The sequence below is a fragment of the Tachypleus tridentatus genome, chromosome 2 (genome assembly GCF_004210375.1).
Source record: "Tachypleus tridentatus isolate NWPU-2018 chromosome 2, ASM421037v1, whole genome shotgun sequence".
NCBI lineage: Eukaryota > Metazoa > Arthropoda > Merostomata > Xiphosura > Limulidae > Tachypleus > Tachypleus tridentatus.
Genome location: NC_134826.1, coordinates 89857729 through 89885518, shown reverse-complemented (window position 1 = coordinate 89885518; position 27790 = coordinate 89857729). Strand labels below are relative to the sequence as shown.

Sequence of the window (27790 nt, the reverse complement as noted above, 5' to 3'; positions counted from 1 at the left end):
AAGTGTTTATTTTTATGTTCTTATGTATTTAATATTATTACAGTTTAACGACTTCTACAGCTGAAAGTTGCCCTGGCAGGGCCAAGTGTGTTAAGGTGTTCAACTTGTAATCCGTGGGTCGCGGGGTCGAATCCCGCTAGCACCAAATACATGTTCGCCCTTTCAGCCGTGGAGACGTTATAATATTACGGTCAATCCCACTATTCGTTGGTAAAAGAGCAGCTCAAGAGCTGGCGGTGATGACTAGCTGTCTTCCTTCTAGTCTTACACTGCTAAATTAGGGACGGCTAGCGCAGATAGCCCTCGAGTAGCTACTCTTTTACCAACGAATAGTGGGATTGACCATCACATTATACACCCCGACAGCTGGGAGGGCGAATATATTTAGCGCGACACGGGCGCGAACTGGCGACCATCGGATTACGAGTCGCACGCCTTACGCGTTAGGCCATAACGGGCTTTTAAATAACGACACAAGTCTGTATGGAATTGTTAACTGTTAGTTAATGTATCAATATAGAATTTGAACACTTGTGCATATCATTCACTTGACGTAAAAATAATTGTTTTAATAAACATGTTTCTATTTTAAAACTAACGTAATCCGTTATTTAGATAATTCTGTGTGGAAAAACAAGCGTTTTCGAAGAGCGTAGCTGTTTATTAAAACAAGTATCACAGATGCTTGTTTTTTGTTTTTGTTTTTTCGAACGAATATGTGGTTCATCAGTGCCATCTACGTGTAGTTTCGAGCGCACTTCAGTTGTGTGACATGAATAAGACTTTAGGATTTCTTGAAAATTTCAGAAGAGGGCTAAGGATGTGTGCTTGCTGATCGGTTAACAGAATGAATGTTCTAAAAGGAAATTGTCTTACTCATACTAGTTTTACGTTCAGTAAGAGTTTTATTTATTTTTAGGTAAAATATTATAGTAATATTACTACTAGGAAGTAAAACCTTGTGTATTGTAGTGTTTACAGCATCTAACTGCAACACTTGTGGAGTGGTTAGCCCACATGCCCTGTAATACGACATTATGAGGAAATTACTCAACCGAGTGTAATTTTTGCATGTTAGTCTAGTTTTGATACAAGTTTCTTGGTTATTCAAGTTATTTTTGTACTAAGATTTAGAAAAGCTTAAACTTAAATAAATAAAGTTAAAGCAAATGAATTTATTTCGTCACTATAGAATACTGTCTATGGTTTGACCAAACAATATTTACTTGTTGCTTTTAAATTGTTTTCTGATTCTTCACAATAATTTACGAAAAAACGATTATTTGATCTCGTATATAATATATGTGTTTCACAATATTACCTTCTCAAGATATAGGTGGTGTTGTGTAATTTATTATTTTTCAATCTTATGTGTTAGGCCTTTCATTTTTAGATAAAGTTAAAATAAATTGTTTCTCTACCAGTTGTTATATCAATACTTTAGTAGTAGTCTCTAGACTACTAAAGTATTGATATGGCAACTGGTAATTGTAGAAAAAGACAGGAGTTTAAACAAAACAACATTGAATAAGTACAAATTAAAAACAAGTAATAATATTCATAGAAATATTTGTATTTATAGCTATGATTTCACAGATGAACTCTGAAAAAAAAATGTATTTATATAATTTTGATTATAAACATGAATTGAACATAATATAGTTATATCAAAATGCAACAAGCTCTGAATTTATTGCATGCTTTTATTAAACAGCTAAGAGCATAGTTTTGGATATCCATTGAATTATGTGCAGTCTTGATTATAAGAAACAAATTACTCATTTTTTGTTTTTATTTGGAAGGATAAACAAACACCTACAGAATATTTTTGCTGGTTTAATCTTGATTGTAGAACTTGGACTGTAAATGATGGTTGATGTTCCACAAATAATAACTCGTGTACAAGCTGCAATGATTGCTTCTGTTCATCGTGTTAAAGTTGAGGACATGTCTAGTCATTCAGAAGAACCATTAGGAAACATTAAGGCTAGTTTGTAATGGATTTTGGTTTTATAATAATACTGGTAATTATATGTTTCAATGGGTTATTGATTAACTTTGTAGGTTAGATCTTCAGTGCAAGATGTTTCAGATACATTATACATTTTAAATGTGTAATTTAATTTATATAAAAATACTGGAAACGTTTTTGTTTTCTGAAGAAAATCCATAATAAACCTAATTTCCAGGTAATCTTGTTTTTGTCTGTACTCATTGCCTGTTTAAAGAAATTGAATATTCAATCATTTCTTGAAATAAACCTATATATATATATATATATATATATATATAGCAGCATAAACATCTCTTCTCTAAATAAGAATTTACAGAAATGTCTAAATTTGTGAAATATTTTTGAAGCTTAACCACCTGGCTTACTAATGTTTGTACACTTCTAGAACAAAGTAGAATAGTGGTGGACATGGAAGTTTGTGCAATAGAGGAAAGGTTATTTCTTTAGTTAAAGTACAGAACAATGTTTTGACCTTTTCAGGGTCATCTTCAGATTAATAAAGAGAGATTGCAACTGACCATTGCCAGGCACATGTCTTTGTTAACCTGAAGGTGATCTAAGAAGGTTGAAACATTGTTCTGTACTTTAACTAAAGTTTTAATACTCATACCAGCAGTTTCGAGAATGAATACATTTTCACTTTGAGTGGGTTTCTTGTCATCATGAATGGTTATTTCAACTAGATGAAAAGAATTTGGAACTCGGAGTGCTACAGTACTTGGAACTAACAATCAGGGTGGGAGTTGCTTAGCTTGCAGAGCATTTATTTAAGAACATTCATGTGAGTCAATCTTGGGTTTGATCCTAGTCAGGGTACATTACTTACTGTCCTGGTTCCTTGTTAATGGTCATTCTACTTGTGAATGTCATCTGAATCAAATCTGTTTGGTAAATGTGTAATTTTGGCTTTATATTTTGTGTTAACAGTCTGAAGCTGACATCTAGTGTGTATTTTAAAAGCTTGGGGGTATTACAGATTCTTTTATGAGCTCAGGTTGCTTAGATGGAGGGATTGTACTGATCAGGATTAGGATTGTATACTTGGAATTTAAGTTCACAGAGCATTATTGTTGGAACACTAGTGAATATTGAGTGTTTTGATCCCAGTGACATCAGACTTTCTAAACTAGCATTAAAGCTAATATAATTTTTTGGTGTATTTATAGATATACTGATTATGAGGTAAAGTAATTGTGTACACAGATCACTAGTTAGGGTTTACTTAGGTTTCGTAAACCTTGTTTGTGGTAATTTTGATCTTATTGGAGAAAGTTAACAGGAGATATGAGGTTAGGAAGATTAGCTCTCAGTTTCTCAAGAAAAGAAGGGTAAGAAATAATCTTGTGGAAAATTTTATAAAATTATCTGAAGGATCAACAGGACAAATACATCTGATTTCCTTCCTAAATTTTGAAGACAAGGACAAAAGCTTAAGATTTAGAAAACATAAGTGAGAATCTAATAGAGTTTTATTTTTGTACCATTTATTAACGTATAGAATGAGTTATTATTGACTATAATGCAGACTGGTAATTTGCAGAGATTTAATATGGGAATAAATAGTTTTGTGTAAAATAAAAAGTCGTTTAAAACTGTACTTTTCTTCAGGGTAGGTTTATAAGGACAGCTATGATAGATCAAATTGCACCTTATTTTATTACATTTCTTTAGTAACAAGTTTCATTGTGGTAAGATTTGTGTTGTTACGTATTTTGATTGAATCAGTGCTGTTATAGATTTTATTGAGTATTTATTTTGTATCTTTTGTTGATGCTGTATTTATTACTGGTTTGTTTTTTTTTGCACTGTATGTTGGTACTGGTTTAATAGTTTATCAGTGTATTCTATTAAATATTTAGTTGTTTCTGATTATTAATCCAGTCACCTGTTGTGAAGTCCTTTCTGGCTGGTTCCCTCAATGGAATGTGCTCATCTCTGCTGTTTCAACCATTAGATTTGGTGAAAACAAGACTACAGAACTCAAAAGTCTCAAGGTTTGTAGTAATTGTCAATAATTTGAGGGAGGGAGGGTTAAAATAAAATCAGTAAATCTACAGATGTTATAGTTCGTAGTTCATCAGCTGAAAGTGGAAGCCTTAAGTTTAATTATTGTAACTTATTTTAGAATAACAAATGTGTACACGAACTAATTGTTAAGTCTAGTACTATTATATTTTTTTAATTCTTAAATGCCTGTTAGGGGACTAGATTAAGAATGTAATCTTTAAATATGTGATAGGCCTAATACAACTGTCTTATGCCAAATATAATTCTGATAAAGCAAGCTGACTCCATAATTTACTTCTCTTCAAAACAGTCTTAACTATTTTTGTATCCACTTTTATTATTCAAATGACAGAAAAGTAAGATACCAATAAAAAAAAACAAAAATTTGGCTTGTAAATATTGCTGATCAGTTATTATGAACTGAGTTAATGAGAAACAACTACTTATTATTTAGACTTTGCATGTATTACACAAGTTTTTTTCTAGGAGTTACATGTAACTTTCATTTGGAGATACTTTGTGTGTAGTTTGATTGTTTTTTCTTCAAATATCTAATGAGATGATGAATTGCTAATTCTAGGACAATGTATTATGTGGTCAACAGTTAATTTGTTATTTGTGTGTAAATTTTGTCACACCTGAGTTTTTAGAAAACTATTTTCAAATGTTGTTGCAGTGGCATGGGGTCTGTATTCAATCAGGTTGCAAGGAGCGAGAATGTATTCGGTCTGTGGAGAGGAATTGTACTTGTAAGCAGATTCATTAACTTTATCTGTGTGCTTCATTCTGAATATATATTATGATGAAAGGATGCAAGTTTATCATTTGGAAAAGACTAGCTAGGCTATGCAATGAGTTGCCAACAGCATTAAAGACCATATTTTACTGAAGATTCAATGATTAATACAGAACATAAATGAAGGGTTTACATTTTACTTTTATCAAACAGCCTTAATGAAACAACTGGTTCCTCATTATATGTGGGGTTGTATTAAGGACTTGTTTATTTGAATGTAAAACATGCTTTTCAGGTTCTGATGTATGAAGTAGGCATGAGGGCTGAAGGCAGCCCATGCCAAACAATGGACAAACAGGGCTATTAGTGGGCTGACTCTTTCTTCTATTCATTTAGATGTGGGCATATTCCTCCCGATATAATTCTGTTTAATTAACAAGATGTGGAGAGTACTTATAACACAGGTTCTATTAATGTTTCAGAAAACTTAAGTTTCAGCATTGCCTAATTTGTAACTTTTGCTGCCTATGACTAAGGCTGATCAGCCATATTGCGTGTTCTGAACATGATTTCACATTTTATTGCTATTTGTTTTACAGAAAATTCTTGATGACAAGCAGATAAAAATTGTAATAATTGATTCTAGTTTTGAAATTAAGATAATTATGAAATAATTTATATATTTCATCTGTCATTTGCATCTTTATCTTATCCAAATTTGATTTGAAAAGTTCGACTTTTGTTTTGTATGATCCTTAGTTATTTTGGTTTTTTACAGTCAATCATACGCTGTGTTCCTGGAATTGGTTTATATTTTTCTTCACTGAACTGGTTACAGAGGACTTTCATATGAGCAGCTTTCTTTGGAGATTTTTATGAGCAATATATGGTTAGCCCTATAATGAATATGAGTTTTGTTTCAGAGACTTTGTTTTCAATCTGATGTTGCTAGGTTGTTTAATTTATTAATAATTAAAAGAAAACCCATTTTAATTAAAAACTGACTATTTTCTAATTGAGTAATCATTGGGCTCGTTAATTGATTACATTTAACTGTTAGATTATTCTCACATGATAGTTGTAATCATAAAAAGTAGTAACAGTTAGAAATGCTAGTTTAAATTGTTTTCCTGAGTTTTGACAATTATGGTGAATGGCCTCGAATTAATAAAATGAAAAACCATAATGGAAATCTTTTAATTATTTGGATAATTAGAAAAATCAAACAGTGATACCTGGAAATACTAATTTTGATTAATTAATTATTTTGTGTGAACTAATTAATGCTTTTAGATAATTGGTTAAGTGGCCAGTTCTAGTTTTAATGGTTTAATGACTCACCACATAAAAAGAAAACATTGATTTATTTATTTTAATAAAAATATGTAAGTTAGGTAAAATTAAGTTCTGATATCAAGAATCGTTAAAAGTTTAACCTAAATATAAAGAAAAAGTGCATATTGTGTTTGTAACTACAGAATAACTGGAACATTTAGTTCTACTACCTTGTATCATGTGTGTAGAAAAAAAAGTACGAGGATATTTATCTATTCATTATGCTCCTTCACAGCCTGATAATTTGATAGCAAATACCACTTAACATGAAGCAAAATGAAAAGAAAACAGTTGTTACTTTAAACTTTATTTCTCTACACATTCCTGTTTGGAGAAGAAAAAAAAAGGCCTCCATTTTTGAGGCTTGAACAGTTTAGTAAGTCTGTAGTAGGTGAGAACATTGTCTCAGAAGATACGAATGTTACATTAATCAAATATGCCATCGGAGGGAAAAACAACATTTATTTCACTACTGGAAATAGATAAAACTTTACAGTAAATTTCTACCATGTCTACTACATAATAACTAACTCGCATCTCTAGCATTATCGTTAGAACTTCAACTGTTTAACTCTTTGTGAATTTATTGAACTCTTAACATTGTTGTCAGTTTAACTCTTTGTAAACTTATTGAATTCTAACGTTATTGTTAGTTTAACTCTATATAAATACCCAAAGTTCAGCTAACTGCAGTTACTTTGGAATGTTTTCTCATCTAATCTTGTTCATATTTCAAGTCGAGGGGACCCATCATTTTTGGAAGCAGCGTGCTTGGGTATTACTGCAAGATGTTTTGCTGGAGTGACACTTCTTCCAGTAACAGTTGTCAAGATAAGGTTTGAGGTACTAGTGCTTTTGGACTTTCTAAGAAAATTAGTAAAATTAATAACTTGATGGTTTCTTTTCAATATGTGTCACCGAGTTCAGTCCCAATGAAGTAATTTTCAAAGTGTAAGAGTTTGTCCTGAATGAACTGTGTTTACTTGTTATAAACGAACAGAATTAGAATAGTTAATATCAGGTCCGAAGTTGGTTCTGTAATTGATACATAATTTACAGTACTGATCAAAGTAAAAATTTGTTGTAAATTCGGACATACTGAAAGATGAATGCATGTTCCTGGGAGAGTTTTGGGGTGTTAACAAATTTTGTGAAAAGGTGAATTTTTGTAAAACAACTTTTAATATTTTGAGAAACATTTTGAAGTTAATCTATAGTTTTAAGTTTCACTTAAAGAATGTAAGTGTAGAAAATTTGTCTCTACAATATACTTGTGATTTTCTATTTAGAGTGGAATATACAACTATGGATCTGTAGTGGAAGCTGTAAGGGTAATACACAAAACTGAGGGAATAAAAGGTTAGTTTTAGTATGTACTTGAACGTCTACAGTGAGGTTTATGTATATTGAATTCTTTAGCCTAAAGTATATGTGTTCTACTGAAATTCATTTTTTGTCTAGACAGTGTCTTCTGTATTAAGAAGAAAATGAAAATCTGATATTGTAGCATTGAGTCTGTTGTTTTTGTCTTAGTGAAGGGAATAAAGGTGCCAAAATCACTTATGAGTATAAAGAAATAAGTTGGGGCTGTGGAGGCTTCGTGTTTGCTCTTAAAAACTTCAAAGGGTTGTAAAATCACACCATTTTCTCCCAGTAAATAGCTTGGATGAATAGTAACCACTGACATAAGGTGTATATATGTTGTTTTTTTTTTTTTCTTTCAGCTTTGGGCACAGGACAGGTAGAATATTTAGCACTTGTCCTGTGTCAGTGTGTTTTCTCAGGGCACTCCCATTTACCTCCATAACAGATTCTGAGGCACTTGGATTTATAGATCCCAGCCACAACATGGTCGTGATCATGGGATGTTTCACTGATTATTGCAGGGTTGGTCTGCAGGTTGCTTCTCTTCTGTCGATTGGCTCTGGACTTGTCCACTTCCTTTTTCCTGCCTTTGTCTCACTCAACATTCTCACCCAACATTTTCATACTGACCAACCTCACTTCATCACCTCAAACAAGCCAAATTAAAATACAGGAAAATTCCCATGTACAGATTAGTCTTTCATGAGTGGGGACAAAGAGGTGCTACAACATTCCTGAACACCCCTGTTGGGGAGAAAATTCCTCAGACCTCTCTCTCTCTTTCTCTAAACTAATAAAACTATCTAAACTATCCCTTCCAAGGTTTCATAGTCATTAACCACTGACATCTTCGGCAGGTTTTTTGTTGTTCAAGAAGTTTCGTTTTTCTAGTGTTTTATTCATAACTAACGTCTGATGTTTCCTTAAAAAAAGACCTTCCACACACACATACATATGCTTGTGTGTGTGTGCATTTTCAGAGGGGAGGTTTTTCAAAAAAAAAACAAACAAAATGTGAACAGGCACTTTATGGGACAGCATTCTGATTGTTTAAACTGAGATTTTATTTGTTTTACTTTGAAGCTTGACCCATATTAGTATTTTTGGGAAACCTGTATTACATGCTTCAACAAAAGTAAGGCTAAATCATATCGAATGCATCTTTTTAACTACATTTGTGGTGTACTTGGTTATCAAGGAAGGATGTGTTAGAGTACTAGAAAAATCCTGGATTTAGTTAGATCCAAAGTGCAAGTGAGGAGTTCTCGGGAAGGTGCTTGAAAAAAGAGTTTCAATAGTTTTAATTAGTAGAATAAGTTCTTAGAAGGGTCGTACATTATATTGTAACTGGTTTTGTGCATAGGTCTTATTTTATGGTGTACATCTAGCACATCAGTTTCATGATAAGAGAGGTATGTCTTGCAAGATATGCAGACATATCATATCTTAAGTGGCTTGGTGTACATCCTAGTTGAGATTAATTACACCTCTTCTTTCTGGATGTTCTAGTTAATTATGGTACTAATGGCTTTGCAACTTCTTTTTATCTTATAAAACATATTTACTAGTCTTCTCACTTGATTTGACAGCTTTACCTCTTTATATCCAGCTCACTGCAGGGAAATTTCTTTCATACAAAACATTTCTTTTTCGAAATGGTTACTGTAACTGGTTTTTGGATAAAATAATTAATTTGCTTATTCTTAAGTAACAAGTTTGTTTAGCCATCTAAGATACTGTACCCAAACTATCATTATATACTTGCTTATCACATCTTCAAAGACAGGACTTCCTTGTACAAAACAGTCTAATAAAATCATTTATCTCTTACTATACCCCAATTAATGTTAAAAGTTATTTTTAAGACTAATTTGAGTGTTTGTAGAAACAGTTTCCAGTTGTAGAAAAAAATGTTCTTTTTATTGGTTTTGGAACAAATTTGACATAAATTAAGGAACCTTTATTTTGTGTTAAACCCAGTTTTAGTCTTGAAGTTAATGTTTATTTAACTCTGGTAAGAATAAAATTTGTTATTAAAATATAATGTTTCCTTCACTGATTTAGATGTTCCAGAGTTGTTGTCATTTCATTTGCTAACTGTTTGTTTCATGTTTTTCAGGCTTATTTAGTGGGTTGCTACCCACACTGCTGTGGGATGCCCCCTTCTCAGGAATATATCTTATGTTTTATACTCAAACCAAGAAGATGATTTCATATGGTAAGTTTTGTTTCAAACCAAGAAGATGATTTCATATGGTAAGTTTTGTTTCATGAGGTACTTTATGCAGTGCTATACTAGATGTGCAATATTTTTTGGATTTCTCAATCAGAACCTATTTTTTAATCACTCTCGACTGTTGTGGGATTCACTGTTTTTCAGTTAATGTTTGTGTGCTGCAGCTTCTCAACTGAAGTACAGGTTTGACTGCTCTGTTATGGAAATGAATGCATTATTTCCTTTTAGTTTTTTCTTGCTGTTTATCAAATGAAGTTTTGTTTGACACAAAGAGAGAATCTAATTTGTTTGTTATTGTAGATGTTGAGAAGGTTTGCATTCATATAGGCAGTTGTGACTTGTTCTAGTATTTACTTTTTAATATTCAAGGTTTAAAGAGTATTTCTTCATTTTGCCCTTGTATAATGTTTTACAATAGTTACCGTTATTTAACATTGAAAGTAATCTTAAAACAACCATTGAAGGCTCGGAATTTTCCCTTCAAAACTCTTTAATTTGTTTGAATTGTATGAAGCCTGCTGAATATGGTGTAATGTTTTATAAGACACAATAAAGATCTCACTGGTTTTGGGTGAGCTTGTCTGCTCTCGTGGTGTTATAGAAAAACATGTAAAAATGGTTTATTTTAGACTTAGTTACTTTTAACAAAACTCTGTACATGTAATAAATTAATGTCTGATGGGAGAAAACAAAGAAGTAATGAGACAGTTTATTGGTTATTGTGTGAACAGGCCTTAGTGATTTGGAGGAATCCTGACCACATCTGTCTTTTGAAGCCTCTGGCTGTAGTAAAAACAAGAAATGATGACATCTGAGAAGAAAATAAGACAATCATTAGCCCAAAATAAGTGAAGTATTATTTGCATATATAATTTGCAGCTCTAAACTAAGGTCGTTTATCATGATTTGATTAAGAATCATGTACAAACAAACAAGTATTTGAACTTGAAACCTGGGCCAAATTGTCCTCCATCTAATTGACCTGTATGTTTTATAGTTTCAAGACACTGAGTGAAGTTAATGTAAGTTTTTTAAACAACAAATTAACAAACAGAACTAACTGCATGTTGGTGTTTATTGTTATTATTTTTGTAAGATAATATACTGGCACTGGATTCATTCGTATTGATTGAAATTATTAAAGTTTAAGATTTAAATGTGATCTTGAGATATTTTGGTGCAACTGGGTGTAAGAAACCCAAAGAAATTTATTTCTATGCCGTAGCTTGATGTTATAGTATCCTAGTTACTAGCCTAAGTCGTATGCTGTGTGATGTGATGACTAGGTTTATGTACTTCGCTAATTACTAATAGTTCATTCATTAGTATTCTTATTGCCTACAGGTTGGAAAGAGGGTATGACCCGTGTTTCGGTGACCTTTTTTAATGGATTGTTAGCAGGAGTAATGGCTTTAGTTCTCACTCAACCTGCAGATGTAATAAAAACTTACATGCAACTCTATCCTGAGCAGTTTGAAAAGAGCATCCTAGCAGTAAAATATATTTATCAAGTAAGATCATTAGATAAATACAGTTTCACTTGTGGGGGTGGTTGACTTCTTCAGTGTGAGTACACACTTATCTCGAACATTCCTGATATCTCTAGTATTTATAAATTATCATATTAACAACTATTTACAAAGTAAAATGGACCTTAGAGGTTACAACTATATATTGTCACCTGTGTTTATTATTGTTAAAATCTTGGTGATATGAAAAGTACACTTTCAGCAAGTGTTGTGCATCATTTGAGTCCTATAGCTAGAATATTTTACCTTTTAGTACAGGAAGCATTTTGTTTACTGAAAAATTAAGGGAGTTATCCCCCCCTGAATCTTTCCATGTTTCCATAATTTTAAAAAGTACAAGTCATTAAATCATGCTCTTACACCATCTGGTGGCTTATTATTGGATCATATAATGCTAGAAGTTTGAGATCAGTGTTCGTGGAAGACACATTGTAAACAGTCCATACTTGAAGCTTGGTGTTTTATCCAAACTCAAAAAACAAACTAACTGTCTTTGTCCTCTCGGTGTGGATTCCTGAACGTGGTGAGGGTACCTCCCAAGGAAGGTTCTGTTCTTTCAGTTTACCTCCTCTGGGATCTAAACAAACCTATATTAATATAATAAATAAAATTATATATTCAAACATCTAATACCGCCCTCTACATTTCGACACACAGTTACACAACCCCTTTCAAACATGTGGTCAGCTTCCGGTCAGTTACCTCCTTCTTTGTGAACCTGACGATGACCGAAGAAGGTCGAAACGTTGTTCGCTCTTCTATGTAAAGTGTTTTCTCAGCCCAAACGAGCCGTTTTTGCATATAAAAATCTACCCACATGTTTGCCGTGCGTGGTGACCTGTGGAGGGGAGGGGAGGATCCTGGTGGTTGAGGGGTCTAACCCTTACCCACCACTTTGGCCTTGAATTCCTGTAGACGGGCAGCCTTTGGGTGGCCCCCCCTTGGGTCACTCGGCTGGTCCACTTGGGCTAGAGTCAACCAAGTACCAGTGTTGGAAGTTCTCAACAGCTATTGTCGACATTGTGTCTGATGCTGGTGTTTGGGAATAGTGCTCACGAAACCCTGGTGTTGCTGCAATGTCCTTGCATGACATTGTAGTGCATCCCCTTGTAGGGCTCCATGGTGGGTGGGGTCAGTGGGTACCAAATTTTTTTTTTTTCCTATGGATCCTCCAACAAAAAAATTAAATAAAATAGTGAAAAAACAGTCAATAGGTAAACGACCATGTCTTGAAGACTCTGAGCAGCAACCTTCAACATCTGTAACACCTGAACCCCATTTTCTTATATTACATTCTCTTTTATAAAAACCTTCAGGGCAAATATCCCCCTTTTTCATTCAGAAGGGACTAGAGGGACTTGCTGGCTCTCCAAAGTCAGTAAAGAAGCTTTGATCTGGAGACATATTGGTTGAAACATCCACATCCCAACCCAGTGAACTCCTCTTGAATTCAAAGGCAATTGGGGATGTACCTATTGAGGTTACCCCTCATGCTACCTTGAATTCATCACGAGGAGTTATTGTTGAAAGGGATTTGAAGAACGTCCCCGAGTCAGAGATTCTCGCTAGTCTCTCCACTCGCAAAGATGGAGTTACACTGCCGACAAATATCCTCGTTTTGACATTTACATCACTACGTGCACCTGCCACCATCAAGGCAGGTTATCTAATTTGCAGGGTATGGCCGTACATTCCAAACCCTCTCCGATGTTTCCAATGTAAGAGGTTCGGCCACTCAAAGACGTCCTGTCGTGGTTCCCTGACATGTGCTTGTTGTGGTGGCAAGGACCACGATGCCTATGAGTGTCACACGGACCCACATTGTGTCAACTGCAATGGTTCCCACCCTTCCTACTTTCGTTCGTGCCCAAAATGGTTGGAGGAAAAAGAGGTGCAGCGTTTGTAAACGACTCATAACATTAGTTATCCTGAGGCTCGGAAATTGCTGTCCGCCACTCCATCTCAGACATATGCTGCTGCACTTCATTCCACAACTACAGTGGGAGTGCAGACAGATCTCTCTGTGCCTCCAAGAGAATCGTTTTCAAAACAAATGAAAAGCCTTTTGACTTCCATGGTTAAAAAGGTTGATGAATCAACTTCTACACCCATCTCTGTTCCTCCCATACATTCCAACAAACCTCAAGATCCACATCCTTCGGTTTCAAATACAGGCATTTCTTCTGATACATCTTTTTCTCCCACCCCATGATGCAAAGCAATCATTCTTTCGCATCTTCAGTCACTGGAATCCCCTTCCAACAACAAAGACCTGCCCAATCGACCCAGGGCAGGATCTATGGAGGTAGATAAACCTCCTCTGCATAAGGACAGTAAGGAAAAAAGACATAGTCATAAACAGAAGGGTTCTCCAACCACTTCGTCTACCCGTCATTAAAAATGGTCACCTTGATACAATGTAACTGTCGAGGTTTACGTTCTAATCTGAATGATATCAAAACATTGATTGCTTCCTACCATCCTGTATGTCTTTCCTTACAAGAAACATTTCTAAAACCTGTTGATACAGTCACCATTTGGCAGTTTTCTCTGTACAGAAATGACAGGCTGTGTGATGGATGAGTACATGGAGGGGTGGCACTATTGGTTGATCAGCCTGTGCCCACCCTGTCTTTGTCACTCAACACACCCTTGGAGGCTGTAGCCATCTGTGTTTCCTTGGGTCATACCATCACTGTTTGTTTTCTCTACCTATCCCTTGGAGAGACCTATGATCAATCAGACCTTGATGCTCTTGTTGAAGAGTTGCTGTCTCCCTTTCTAATCCTGGGGGACTTTAATGAACATCATCCCCTCTGGGGAAGTGCTGTTATTAATAGGAGGGGTTGCTCTGTAGAGCATATGCTCTTTGATCACAATCTTTCTTTTTTCAATACTGGTTTTTCCACTTATTTTCATGCACCTGGTCAGTCCTTTACTGCTATTGATCTCTCAGTTTGCTCCCCTTCATTATTTTCCCATTTTTCTTGGAAGGTTGACAATAATCCACTAGGCAGTGATCATTTTCCGATACTTTTGAGAGAGACTGGCTGTGGTCATTGCCACCCTACCCGTGTGCTCCAATAGAAGCTGGATCAGGCAGACTGGTCCACTTTCACTGCTCTCACAGAACTTGATCGTGCCATCTTGAATCAGCCATCCGTAGATGACTGTGTGACAGCGGTAACTGACGGTATTACACGTGCAGCTGCTCAGTGTATTCCTAAAACCTCGACACATTTTCCACGATATCCTCGTCCGTTGTGGAATCCTGCTTGCCACTTGGTGTGGAAGGCTCAAAAACAGGCCTAGGATACTTTCCGTAGGTATCCCACACTTTCCAATGGGCCCGTGCACATGCTAGGTGGGTAAGACGTCAAAGCCACAAGAAATCTTGGATTAAATTCACAACTAGCATATCTTCTATCACCAGTTCCAAGGTTATATGGAACAGGATTCGAAAGGTCAATGGGCACTACAGTGCTGTCCCCCTCTCCATCTTACTCTCTGATGCCCAAGAGGTAGCTGATGTCTGGAGAATTGCCGATACTCTAGGTGAAAGCTTTTGCTGGGTATCTAGCACTTCTGCTTGTTCCTCCACCTTCTTGGCCATCAAGACTCGGGCAGAGTGTTCACCTCTTTCCTTTCGAACCGACTGTCTCTTTAACTATAATTGTCCCTTTACACTGGTGGAACTAAAAATGGCCCTTCATTGGTCTGGTAGTACATCTGTTGGACCTGATGATGTACACTATGATATGCTGCACCATCTATCTCCTGCTTCTCTTGATATTCTTCTAATTGTTTTTAACCGAATCTGGCAGGAGAATGTTTTTCCTGATGCCTGGTGCCAGGCTATTATCTTACCTCTCTCTAAACTTGGGAAAGATCCCAAGATTCCTTCAAACTACCGTCCAATTACTTCCACGAGCTGTCTCTGTAAGACCTTAGAGAGGATGGTTAATGCTCATCTTGTTTGGTTCCTCGAATCAAACAATCTCCTCTTGCCCTCCCAGTGTGGGTTCCGACGACAGCACTCCACCATGGACCACCTAATTCGACTTGAAACATCAATCAGAGAAGCCTTTCTCAAATGCCAACATCTTATATCAATATTCTTTGACATTGAGAAGACTTATGACACAACATGGAGGTATGGCATTTTGTGAGACCTCCATATATATGGGTTACGTGGCCATTTACCCATGTTTATTAAACATTTTTTAATGGACAGAAGATTCCAAGTTTGTGTGGGTTTGACACTTTCCCGTTCTTTTGTACAGGAACTTGAGGTCCCTCAGGGCTGTGTTTTGAGTGTCACACTTTTCAGTGTAAAGATAAATGCTATCACTGAACAACTCCCTCTCACTGTTGCAAATTGGCTCTATGTCGACGACTTTCACATCTCATGTCAGTCGTCGAACATGAGATATATTGAGCGGCAATTACAAACTGCCCTCAGTCATGTACTGAAGTGGACTACGGCGAACGGCTTTCACTTTTCTCTCTCTAAAATTGTTTACATGCACTTTTGCCATCAATAGGGTATTCACCCTGATCCTGAACTCTGTATCAGTGAAGTTTTGCTGCCAGTGGTCCCTGAGACCAAGTTCTTGGGGCTTATCTTTGACCGTAAGCTGACCTTTATACCACACTTAAAGCAGCAACATGTCAAATGCACAAGAGCACTGAACATCCTCCATGTCCTCTCTACTGCTAGTTGGGGAGCGGATCGATGTTCTATGTTAAAGATATATTGTGCTCTTATTCGTTCAAAACTCAACTATGGATCAATGGTCTATGGCTCTGCCAGATCCTTGGCTTTAAAGATGCTGGACCCCATTCATCATCAAGGACTTCAACTCTGCTCTGGGGCTTTCTGCACCTCCCCAGTTCACAGCTTATACGTAGAATCTCATGAACCTTCTCTGCACCTTTGCCGTTTGCAACTGTCTTTACTATATTCTTTGAAACTTCGTTCTTTACCAAAGCATCCCACCTGGGGATGTGTTTTCCTTCCTCAGTGGGCCTTACTTTTTCAGAACAGACGATCTGCCATTGCTCCTTTTGGCCTTCGCATCCAGGTGTAATTGGATGAATTGGGTCTGTCCTTGGATAACATTGCAGAATCCACTGGTCAGCCCATCCCCCCCATGGCTTATTACAGCCCCCAAATGTGACCTTTCTTTAAGTCATCTGAAAAAGGCAGATACTCCCAATTGGAAGTACTATCTTTTATTTACTGAACATCTTTCGAACAATCATTCCATTCCAATTTATATGGATGGTTCCAAATCATTTAATTCTGTGGGCTCTGCCATGGTTTGTTGTGGTTCGGTGGTTGCGTGCAGATTCCTCTCTACAGCTTCTGTGTTCACTGCTGAACTGTTGCTGTGGATCATATTGAAGCTAAGCAGTACTCCAACTGCACTATTTATACTGACTCGCTTAGTTCTTTACTGGCCTTGGAATCACTTCATGTTGATTCACACCCTGTTCTCGCTGATATTCAAAACCGACTAGCCCGTTTCTCATTAACATCTACTTCTATCCAGTTTTTCTGGATACCAGGTCACGTTGGTATTTGCAGAAAAGAGCTTGCAGACACAGCAGCTAAATCTATCTGCTCTGGCACTATCACCACTGTGCCTATTCCGTACATGGACTATGGTCCTGTATTCAAAGCTCGGCTTCGTGCCAGCTGGCAGTCCACTTGGAGTGAGCAACGTGACAACAAGCTTTTTCAAATAAAATCCTATATTGGACTTTGGCCGTCTAGCTTCCATAAGGTTCAGAAGGAGGAAGTTCTAACTAGACTACGTATTGGTCACAGTTTTTTAACTCATCGTTTTCTTTTATCTGGAACTGATGCACCAGTGTGTAGTTTGTGTAACACTCAAATCACTGCAAGCCAAATTTTACTTTCTTGCCATTGTTATGACTCTCAATGACGGCACTATTTTAAACATGTTCTGTCCCAGGGTTTGTCCATAACATTGGACAGTGTTATTGGTGACAGTGACACTGTCCACCTTGATAAAGTTTTTAGTTTTTTAATGGCCATTAATGTTTTTAATCTCATTTAAGTGTTTGATATTTATTCATTACACCTTTTTAATTGTGATTCCCTTTTCAGAATCTCAATCTCAATTTGACATTGGAAAATGGCCAGAACATTAAATAACTCGACACCAGGACTGGAAAGGCCAACTTCAGGTGACTGACGGTGGTTCTTGTACTTACCTGTTAGTCTTCCTGGCGGGTTATGATCATTACCGTTTTGCTAGAGAAAGTCCTTTACAACTTTTCTTACTCTGCTTTTTCTCTTAACATTGTAGACTAGGTGTCAACATTGGTTTTATGCTTTTTCTGTTTTTCAATGCTGTTTTGTTTTACCTTCATTTCCTTTCATGTATTTTACTACATTTAATTTATTTTTACCTTTTTAACGGACGTTTGGTGCAGATAGCCTAGCTGCTTTGTGCCAAAAAACACTAAATCAATCAATCAATCAAAACTGTCTTAGTGATGGGTGTTAAAAGTTGGCTAAACCCTTGTATGTTTTAATGTAGTTTTTTAAGATGTACACCTTATGTTAGTGTGTTTTCAATGGGCACATTTAATAACATAAATGTCTCAAGTACATTGTTGTACATTTCTATAATTAACCATTAGAGTGGACCTAAAGATATGTACCTTTAATCTGGAGAATACAGCACCCTCTGGTGGTCTATTATGCATGGATTATTAACACCAGTAATTTCAGATGAGCATTGTACATTCTTTTGTATAAATAAATAAATGTTTGTTCATTATTAAGTATTTAACCATACAATATTAATTTTATATGTTCATTAGGAATATGGTATGAAGGGATACTTCAAGGGCTTAGCCCCGCGGGTTCTTTGAAGAACATTAATGATGGCGATGGCATGGACAGTGTATGAACAGGTACGAGTACAAATCCACATTGTCTTTTTTGTACAGAGGCAAACTTAATGCGTACGTATGACTGGATATTTGAAGCTTAGTTTTAATATTTTTGAGGCAAACATGTTTTTCTGCTTTAGGAATATTTTTTGTTTGTATATTTGACAATGTTTTTCACAAACTCCTTTCTCTTGTAGAATGGGCACAGACCTATCTCTTATAGTTTGACTGTCAAACAAATTCCTAACTATTCACATTTCATATTAATATAACACACAAGTTATGGTACTTGACATTAGCAACAGGCTTCACTAGCCACAGTGTGGTTTAGTAGTTTACACTTGTGCTTCTCTGTTTATGGTGTGATTCAATAGTTAATGGCAACAAGAGTGGCTCAGGGTCTTCAAGCATAGAGGTCCATGATTGTAGCTACATTGTAAAATCATGCTGTTTAATTTTCTGTTGGAAGAACACAAGTTATGTAATCACAGTTAGCTTGTTACATGACAAAACTTGCACTTTGAAAGATAAAATAAAACAGCTTATCAAGATAGTTTTATATAGATTACTATATTTAACTGTAGAGTTGTATATTTCAAGTTTAGCATACAAAAACTATAATAAAGTCAGCTTAATAAATCTGATGACACTTCATGATGGTAGGCATTTTGACTGCTACTAGAGTTGTCTGCTTTATGCAGCACATGCAGTGTTAATGTGTGTTATACCTGCTAGTTCCCATGAAAGACTACAACAGCATTCTTATACTTGACATAGTAATATTCACTATCCATGAGAAAAATTATTGTATTGAAATTTTAGTTTGAAAATGAGCTATCATTACAGTATTATATTGCAGAATACATTTTATTGAAGTATTTGTTGTAGACATAGTTATCAGTGAACAAGCCTTGATTGTAGGTTGCAAGAAAGACATTTTTAAAGTGTTTTTTGATTGTTTGATCTTTATTCTTTTAAAATTTGTATTGGTTAATTCTGAAATATATTTTTGTCAAAATATTAATGTTTTATGTATTGCTCAGCTATAATGATTCTGCCTAGTTATAAAAATATAATCCAGGTACGATTGGTGATGATCAATGCAGCAGTTTCCAAGATCTGACTTTTGAACATATAACTCATGAGCTACATTATAATAAGGTTCACAAAATACTAATAACTGTTATTTATGCATTCATAACAGTCATTAAAAGAAGGGTCTTTTTTTGTTTCGGTTCATGCAGGAAGTTTGAATAAAGTAGATTGCCTGCTGGATTTCTCAGTTTGATGACCTACTGGCTGTACTTCTGTTTCTTCATGTCTAATGACCTGCTGGCTGTCCTTGGGTTTCTCTGTGTCCAGTTGTTTTAATAACAACTACCATGCTTGGATCTGAAGAGCTAATGTACTTCTAATATTTTGTGAATTTGTTTTAGTTTAAAGTTTTCATGCATTCTTGTTTCAACGTATTCTTGTTACAGTTTAGTTTTATGTTAACTAGCAATGGTAGTCCTTCATATGTTTAGTTTTATGTTAACTGGCAATGGTAGTCCTTCATATGTTTAGTTTTATGTTAACTGGCAATGGTAGTCCTTCATATGTTTAGTTTTATGTTAACTGGCAATGGTAGTCCTTCATATGTTTAGTTTTATGTTAACTGGCAATGGTAGTCCTTCATATGTTTAGTTTTATGTTAACTGGCAATGGTAGTCCTTCATATGTTTAGTTTTATGTTAACTGGCAATGGTAGTACTTCATATGTTTAGTTTTATGTTAACTGGCAATGGTAGTCCTTCATATGTTTAGTTTTAGGTTTTATTTTGTTAATTCAATTTTTTTTTTCCTATTTGGAGTTGAGCCTTCTGCTAACCAACATTAGAACCTCAGGTTTGTTATACAGCACAAACGTATGTGAAAATGAGATACATTCCTTTAAAGAAGTGAAGAATTTTTTCAAGTTGACTCTTAAGCTAAGGTTTGTACTAAAATTAGATGCCATTTTGTCTGTGACAGTTTTTTAAAAATTAAAAAACAAATGCAAAAACCAAAGTGTCTTGGCACAAACAAATGGTAAAATATTTATTATTCCAAACAGATTAGTTTATGTAAGACTTTTATTGTCACTGGGGCTAATATCGATATTTTGTATCATAAGTTGCACATAAAGGGTACTATTATAGAGAGTTCCGATCAGTTCTGTATATAACTATTTAAAAAAACAAACAATAAATATTTTATTTAGTTACCAGTATATGTAACTTATTGTGTGGAGAAAGGAAACTGTTACAATAATCCAGAGGTTCAAGTGCATTTTAAAACAGTGTCTGTGTGATGTTTATAGTGTGTTTAAGCTTACTTTTAACTAGCCGTATTGTGACCTAAATTAATTTTTGGGTGCATGTGATATTGTGGCATTTAGGCCTAATTTATTTGATACTGTACAGTAGATTACGTGTTGTATGATTATATTAGACTTCTTTTGACCAAAGGTAGAACGGAAAACATGATATTTGGTATATAAGCCTAATACATTATTTGCTACACATGTTGACGTTAACTGCAGTTCAGCGTATTCAAACCTTGGGTCAACAAAATAAACAAATAGGCATCTTATACTGGAGATGTCACTGTAATATTCATTGGGTTTTTGAGTCTTGAATAGGCAAAACTTTTAAGTCTGTATCAGAAGTGTGGCAAATAAAATAAATCCATTAAACCTCTAAGCTGCAAATTATATTTTCAATTTCACTTTTGGTGACAAGAAATCCTCTAATATAATCACATGACTATTTTTTTTAAAGTAAAATTTGTACAGAACAATCTGTATTTTTTTATTTGGCAGATAATCTATCTATTTTGATAAGGTTAGTTATTACCAGGTAGTATAACTAAGGTCTGACAATGTGTAATGTGAAGTGCACATCTCTTGTTAAAATGTATTTATTTGATAATGATGCAGAACTAGTTTTTATATTTGTGTTTAAAGCAAAGTGTATGCAAGTTATGAATGTGGACTTAGTATAACACAAGACTCGTAAGTTGTTTTTGTAGGGTTATTATAATTCGCTGTATAAATTAATTAGGGATAATTTTGTATGGAAGAAACTGTCCTTCTAGTGCCATTCCAGGTTAAAGATTTCAGAGTCACACCCTAGCGAGACATAGCCAGTAATCTTAAGGCAATGATTCCAACAAGTAAATGATTTAATAATTCCATAATAGGGAATATGGAAAGTTTCCTGTCAATTCGCACCAGACAACTGTTTCTACGTGTACGGTTTGTTAGATAAAATTTGACACTTTATAGTTTAATGGACTGTTTCTGGTTCAATGATTCTATAGCTGTTACAAAATGTAATTTGATGATATGGGCATACCAAAGAACAGAATAGCTGGAGGCAAAGGTTGGTACATGCTCTTGAGATGTTGTAATCACCGATGTTGTGTATCCCTCAGGAATATTCCCCCCTCTCCACTTTTTATGGACCAATTTGTTGTGGGTTTCACGTACATAACATATTCGATATTTTGTTGGTTTTTCAATATGTAGGTAGTATTGTGTCATGTAGAATGGATGAAGAAAAGTATTTATTGGTGAAGGAATATGACCACAGGGTCTCCTTGAATTGTCAAACGTAAGTGTATATACTTTTTTTTTTAAATATACTAAACAAATGTCTGTGTTGATAGACAGTAATAAAGAAATTTCTGCTTCATTTGGTAGTAAAAATGTTCAGTAATGTGATAACGTTGGTAGAAATATTTTATTTATAACACGTTAGCATTAAGAGTGATTTAAGTTAATATCCAATAATGTTATTTGTGTGGAGGCCACTTTGCAACTAATCAGTAAGTTTAAAAATCGATTTGCGATATATTTTGTGGGCAGAGCACAATATACCATTGTGTAACACTGCTAAACACACGTAAATATTAGAAGTAGGAAAGTGGTATTGTCTGCTAACTGCTGGCGTTTTTATTTTAACGTAACTATATTTCAAGTATTAATACAAATTTGGACAATGTTAAAAACATTGTTGACAATCCCACTTGGCTTCCGTTGGTTTGTTAAAAAATACCATATAGAGGACGCTGTAATACGTTGCCCATCCGCTAGGGGTAACAGTTATTTTAGCTGTCAGTCATTAAGCCTTAAACGAGAACAAGTAGAAAGTAACTAAATGAAAATCTCCATAAAAAGTTGGAACAACAAATTGGTTCTGTAACTTAAGCCTGTTCTCCTAACGGATTAAATATCTTTAATGTACGTTTCGGAATTACACGTATTTCATCTTCAGTAGATTTGGAAAATACACGTTGAACAACTTTAGAACAATTAAGGTTAAGAAATTATAAAGTAATAGGAAACGAGTTTTCGTTCATAACCTTTAGACTTCTTTTTCTCAGCAGTTCCTCATCATTATGTCAATTAGTTAGAATTGAAAAGTTTGCTAAGGGTGAAGTTGAAAGTATAAGTCCAGTTATTGTTAGAAACTCTCGTATTCCAAGATGCATCTGTAAAGGGGCAAAAATCTTGTCTATATAGGTGGCTTTCACATATATACGATTTCAGTTGGATATTGTTTTTTTATGAATTGTTGTGACAATAGATATATCAAATTATGAATGACTTGTATTCTGTGATAGGTTGACAATTTTCACTTGAACATAATGAGACTTGCATAAAGTTTCTATAAACTGTGATGTAGGCATTTAGGTGAAAAGAAGTTGTGATGTGTGCTTTATAGTTTGTCAGTAAACGAATTTTGAGACAAAATAACTCGACTCATTTTTTATTATGAGCAGTGTAGTTTTATATCTGAATTTCGACAGAAACGTTTCCCAACCTCTTTACCTGTCTAAAGTGTTATTTTATAAAAAGTGGACCCGTCGTCATCAAATTTAAAAGGTATTACCATCCTATATATGTAAACCTAACAATTGAATCGGAAAAACAACAACGTGCTGTGATGATAATTATTTGATTATTTTTATCCTGAATGGTTTTAAATTTAGTATGGGGTTGAGATGTACTTGCACATATTGGTAAATACTATTGCTAGTTTGTCATAGTGGTCAAACTCTGAACAACACGTCAAGGTTCTGCAGACGAAACTGTCAGACGACTTTTTTCTCCAGCCTACTTTTTAGTTTGAATTTGGCCCTCTTTTACTAAATTATCAATATTTATGCGTTCTTACGTTTGAAATAATCTTAACATCTAAAAGAGTAGTGCCAACAATTTTACACGACTCTAAAATTAACATTTAACTTAACAAAGTATAATAAAATAAACCTTAAAATTTTAGTTAATAAAACTAAAGTCGGTTAAAACCTAATGCCTACAAAATCTGTCAACATTCGGAATCAATGTCAGAAAAAAATTGGTAAAAATGAAAATCTGAAATATATTCGTTAAGTTAAACAAAATTTAGGCTTAGCACGGCTAAGTAATCAGGTACTGTCACTCACTATCAGAAAGTCCTAGGTTCGAATCCCCATTCCACTAAACATGGAGGCGTTTAAATATTTCGATCAATCCCATTATTCGTTAGTAAAATGGTTGACGATGATTAGTTGCCCCACCTCTCGTCTTTCACTGATGAACTAGGGACGACTAGTGGAGATGGCTCTCATGTAGCTTTGCGCGAAATTCAAAACAAATCTCCACAACTTACTACATTCACAGTATTTCCTAATAAAGTTATAAAAGAAGTTAAAACCCATATTGAAATGGATAAGTATTGTCAAACAATTACGGAGTGCCTTCAGAAAGCAGCCAAGTTAACAATATCAAAACAACAAATAACACATGGAAACCCACCACAGAAATAATCACTCTAATAAAAAAACGAAGACAATTAAGAAGACTGTACATAACAAGAGACAGAGAAACCAAAACGCAAATAAACAACATTAGAAATCACATCAGAACACAAATAAAACAACAAAAACAAGATAACTGGGACAACTACTGCTCAAAACTGAATGATAAAACTGACCCGACAAAATTCTGGTCACATCTTAAAAGACTCGCCAATGAAAGTACAGACACAGAAATATCCTTCACTTGAACATAATACTATAGCATACACACATAAAGAAATAGCCGAAGCTTTCAAAGATCAACTTCAAAATACTTCTAAAACTCACACTGATCCAGATATGGATACATATTTCTACAATAAACTCACAAATCACATATTAAACAATAAACATCAATTTGAACCAATTTTTCCAATAAACATAACTGAGACAAACACAAGTTCCGACACAGATTATGCAAGCACGTTACTAACAAATGAAATATCCCTTCAAGAATTACTCGAAGCAATAAAAAACAAAGTACCAGGTGAAGATGAAATACAAGCTATCTTTCTAAAAAAGGGCACTCTGAAATTGACCACCAAAATTCACTTTTTAACCTATCCTCAGGATACATCTCAGTTTCTTGGAAGCTCACTAATATATTAATGTTCCATAAGGAAGGAAAGCCAGCAAATAAACCTAATAGCTACCGACCAATTAGCCTGACTAGTTGTATAGGCAAAATTCTTGAAAGAATAATCAGTAATAGACTCTCCACATTCTTGGAGATAACATCAAAATTACCAAAAGAACAAAATGGATTCAGGAAATTTAGACAAACGACAGACCACCTAATCAGATTAACCGAAACCATAATAGATAGCTTCAATAAAAATGAATGTATTGTCGCTTGCTTCCTTGATATCGAGAAAGCATTCGACACTGTATGGCACGATGTTCTAAGGTTTCGAATCAATGAAATGGAACTACCACGAGGAATTATTCGCTGGTTATATAACTTTTTTGGAAAATAGAAAGTGTAGAGTAAATGTTGAAGGAACATTTTCTGAATACTTTACTCCTAAAGCTGGTGGCTAACCACCCCTATACTCTTCATCATGTATGTAAATAATATGCCACTGAGGGATCCGAATCATGGATTCTCTTCACAGTTCGCAGATGATGTGGCAGTCTGGAAAAGTGTTGCAACACCCACGATAGCAGCCACTAATATACAACCAAATAGAATAAGTGAATACTGTCAAAAATATAGAATAAAAAAACACACAACTCGTAGTCTTTACAAAATTGACAAAACGCAAAAAAAACAACAGCCAGAATTATATGAATGGCACACTACTCCAGTTTGCCCCATCGACAAAATTTTTAGGTCTGACCTATGATTCAAAACTAACTTGGATCAATCATGTGAACGAAATTAAAATTAAAGTCTGGCGAAGAACTAACTATGCTAGGAGTCTAACTGGTAAAAACAGTGGAGCATCTACAGATAACATACTAAAAATCTATAAAACATATATTAGACCTGTAATAGATTATGCAGCTCCAGCATGGATAACTGTAAGCAATAAAATAATTAAAACTAAACTACAAACAATCCAAAACACACTTCTCACAACTGCATACAGAGTTCCAAGAACTATATCATCTCAGTTCATTCACAAATACTCGAACATACCAACCATACCAGATAGACTCCTACATATTACAATAATGTACTTTAATAAGAATTGGATGAAAAACGAATTACTATGCGAACTAGACAGGTACCTCATACATGATGAAGCTAGTCCTAAATATCTCTCCCCAGTTAACTTATATTTTAAATAAAAAGAAAAAAAATGTATAAATTTTAAATAAAAAAAATAATATATACATATATATGTATTAAAAATTTTTTAAAAATGCCACCAACAAACTTGACATTCTGCTGATGGAATAAAATAATCACTATGTATGAGCCAAAATACATGGACATTGCCCTGAAAAGGATCAAAATAATATTCAGTTCTACAGTTATAAATACCAATCCGGCAAGAACATAAGTACGGGGAGGAGGAAGAGGTCATAGAGAACCTGACCCTCCAGGGTATGAACTTTTCTTACCCAAACATCGACAGACATTCATACATTCACAATAGGCAGGTAAAGACAGTGGTTGTTGCCATAGCAACCAGTAAGAAGTTTCCTTACGGAGCCTTCACAGTATGTTGTACTGTTTCGGTTTTACTTTGAATGTGATCGCTGTCATCACTTGATTACTCGCTATCAATGAAAGTTCTATTTATGCAGGTCAGTCGGAATAACATGAGACACTGTCCAGATGTTTGTAGTTGTCAATAAGATTCAGAGCTGTCTATATAAATTAGATACTTGCGCTTGTTTGTCCATAACTTTTCTCGGTCAAATGCTATAAATCTAATATCGTTAGAAGGGCCTGAACCAGAGGAATCCAGATTGCATATTAGCTTTTTCATACCTAATTGTCTACAATATTTTTTATAAAAGACGATGACACAATGTTGATGTCGCCACATCTGACTTCGATTTCAACTTTAATTTTTGTATTTGCAAAGTATTTCACACGTGCAGTTTACTAAATAAGGAAAAATAAGATTAGACTAAATACAACTGCTATGGTGTTTTTTCTCCTTATGAAAAGACGCGTGCGCAATTCGTTTTAAATCATATGCTTAATCATTGTTTGTACAAGCCTTCAGACGTTTCTTTATATCAGCTAAGTTTGTCTTCATTACAACTTTACGTTTGCTTTATTTTGCAATAAATTAATTTCGGTTCATCTCATAGACTGGTGTAAACACCTTTAGCTACTTTTTTCCATAGTACGGATTTTATTCTTCGTTTTTTGTGAGTTTCTTTGTTTTAACTCGTAAACCTGTGTCGTACACTCAACACTGTACAAGTATCATTACTATATTGTTTACATTACGTGTACTGTTATTAAATAAAGTTACTTCCAGATGAGTTTATCTGACCACGTCACATTTTTTTTTTTTTTAAACAGACCAATTTTTATCCATCTACCACAGAATGCCAACAAGAAAACATAACTTGAAAAACTGTGTGGAAATGATGGAATAGGGAAACTTCAAGCAAAGAGCATGACAATTAGCGCTTATGTTACGAGTGTCGCTACGGGTTGTCTTTTTTTCTCATAATTCAAGAACGTAACTAATAATAGAAAAATGCTTTTCGTGAGTTATTTTGAGACTTCAAGAAATATATTTAGTTGTAAATAATTATCGTATGGTTGTACCCTTTCTCTGTAGCTGGGACGTACATTTAAAAGGTAGGACTTCAAAACCCAAGTTAAGTTTGTACAAACATATGGAGATGATATATAAGTTGAGGTTTATGTCCAAAAAGGCCTACATCATAGAAAGGTATTCCGACCTATGACGTTGCTCGTGATTTAATGTTCTATGGTATTGTAAGTGTAAATTGACATAACAGTGTTTAACATAAGCATGCATGAGAACTAGCGACACTAATCGCCCCTCACTAAACTAATGAAAGAGGTACAAAATGGCTACTCACCATCATAACATTACCAACTCTAATTCCAATAGGAAGATTTGACTCTAATTTTTATAATCCATTCCAAAAGTACTTGTATTTTCTGTTAACTATTACCGTGATTTACAAGTTCATGTGTGAAATATTATGAAAGGGTAAAAAGCAGCTTTTTTATTACAGAATTATTATTACATTAGTGGCGACAAAGAAATGTTTGTATGGAATACCGCGGAACAATATTATACATAAACGAAACCACCAAGAGTCTAATA

The 27790-nt window shown here is 34.7% G+C and overlaps 1 protein-coding gene across 1 annotated transcript; it reads left to right on the top strand.

Annotated features, from left to right (window-relative positions):
• The first annotated feature begins 758 nt into the window (after positions 1–758).
• Positions 759–22929, top strand: LOC143245556 (mitochondrial glycine transporter A-like). The gene is made up of 12 exons (XM_076491916.1): positions 759–1073; positions 1853–1986; positions 3896–4008; positions 4698–4770; positions 5536–5589; positions 5621–5646; positions 6830–6935; positions 7382–7451; positions 9577–9675; positions 11038–11204; positions 18081–18173; positions 19397–22929. Exons 2-11 carry the CDS (start codon positions 1867–1869, stop codon positions 18129–18131), a joined length of 879 nt encoding a protein of 292 aa, XP_076348031.1. The 5' UTR covers positions 759–1073; positions 1853–1866; the 3' UTR covers positions 18132–18173; positions 19397–22929.
• Positions 22930–27790: the final 4861 nt, after the last annotated feature.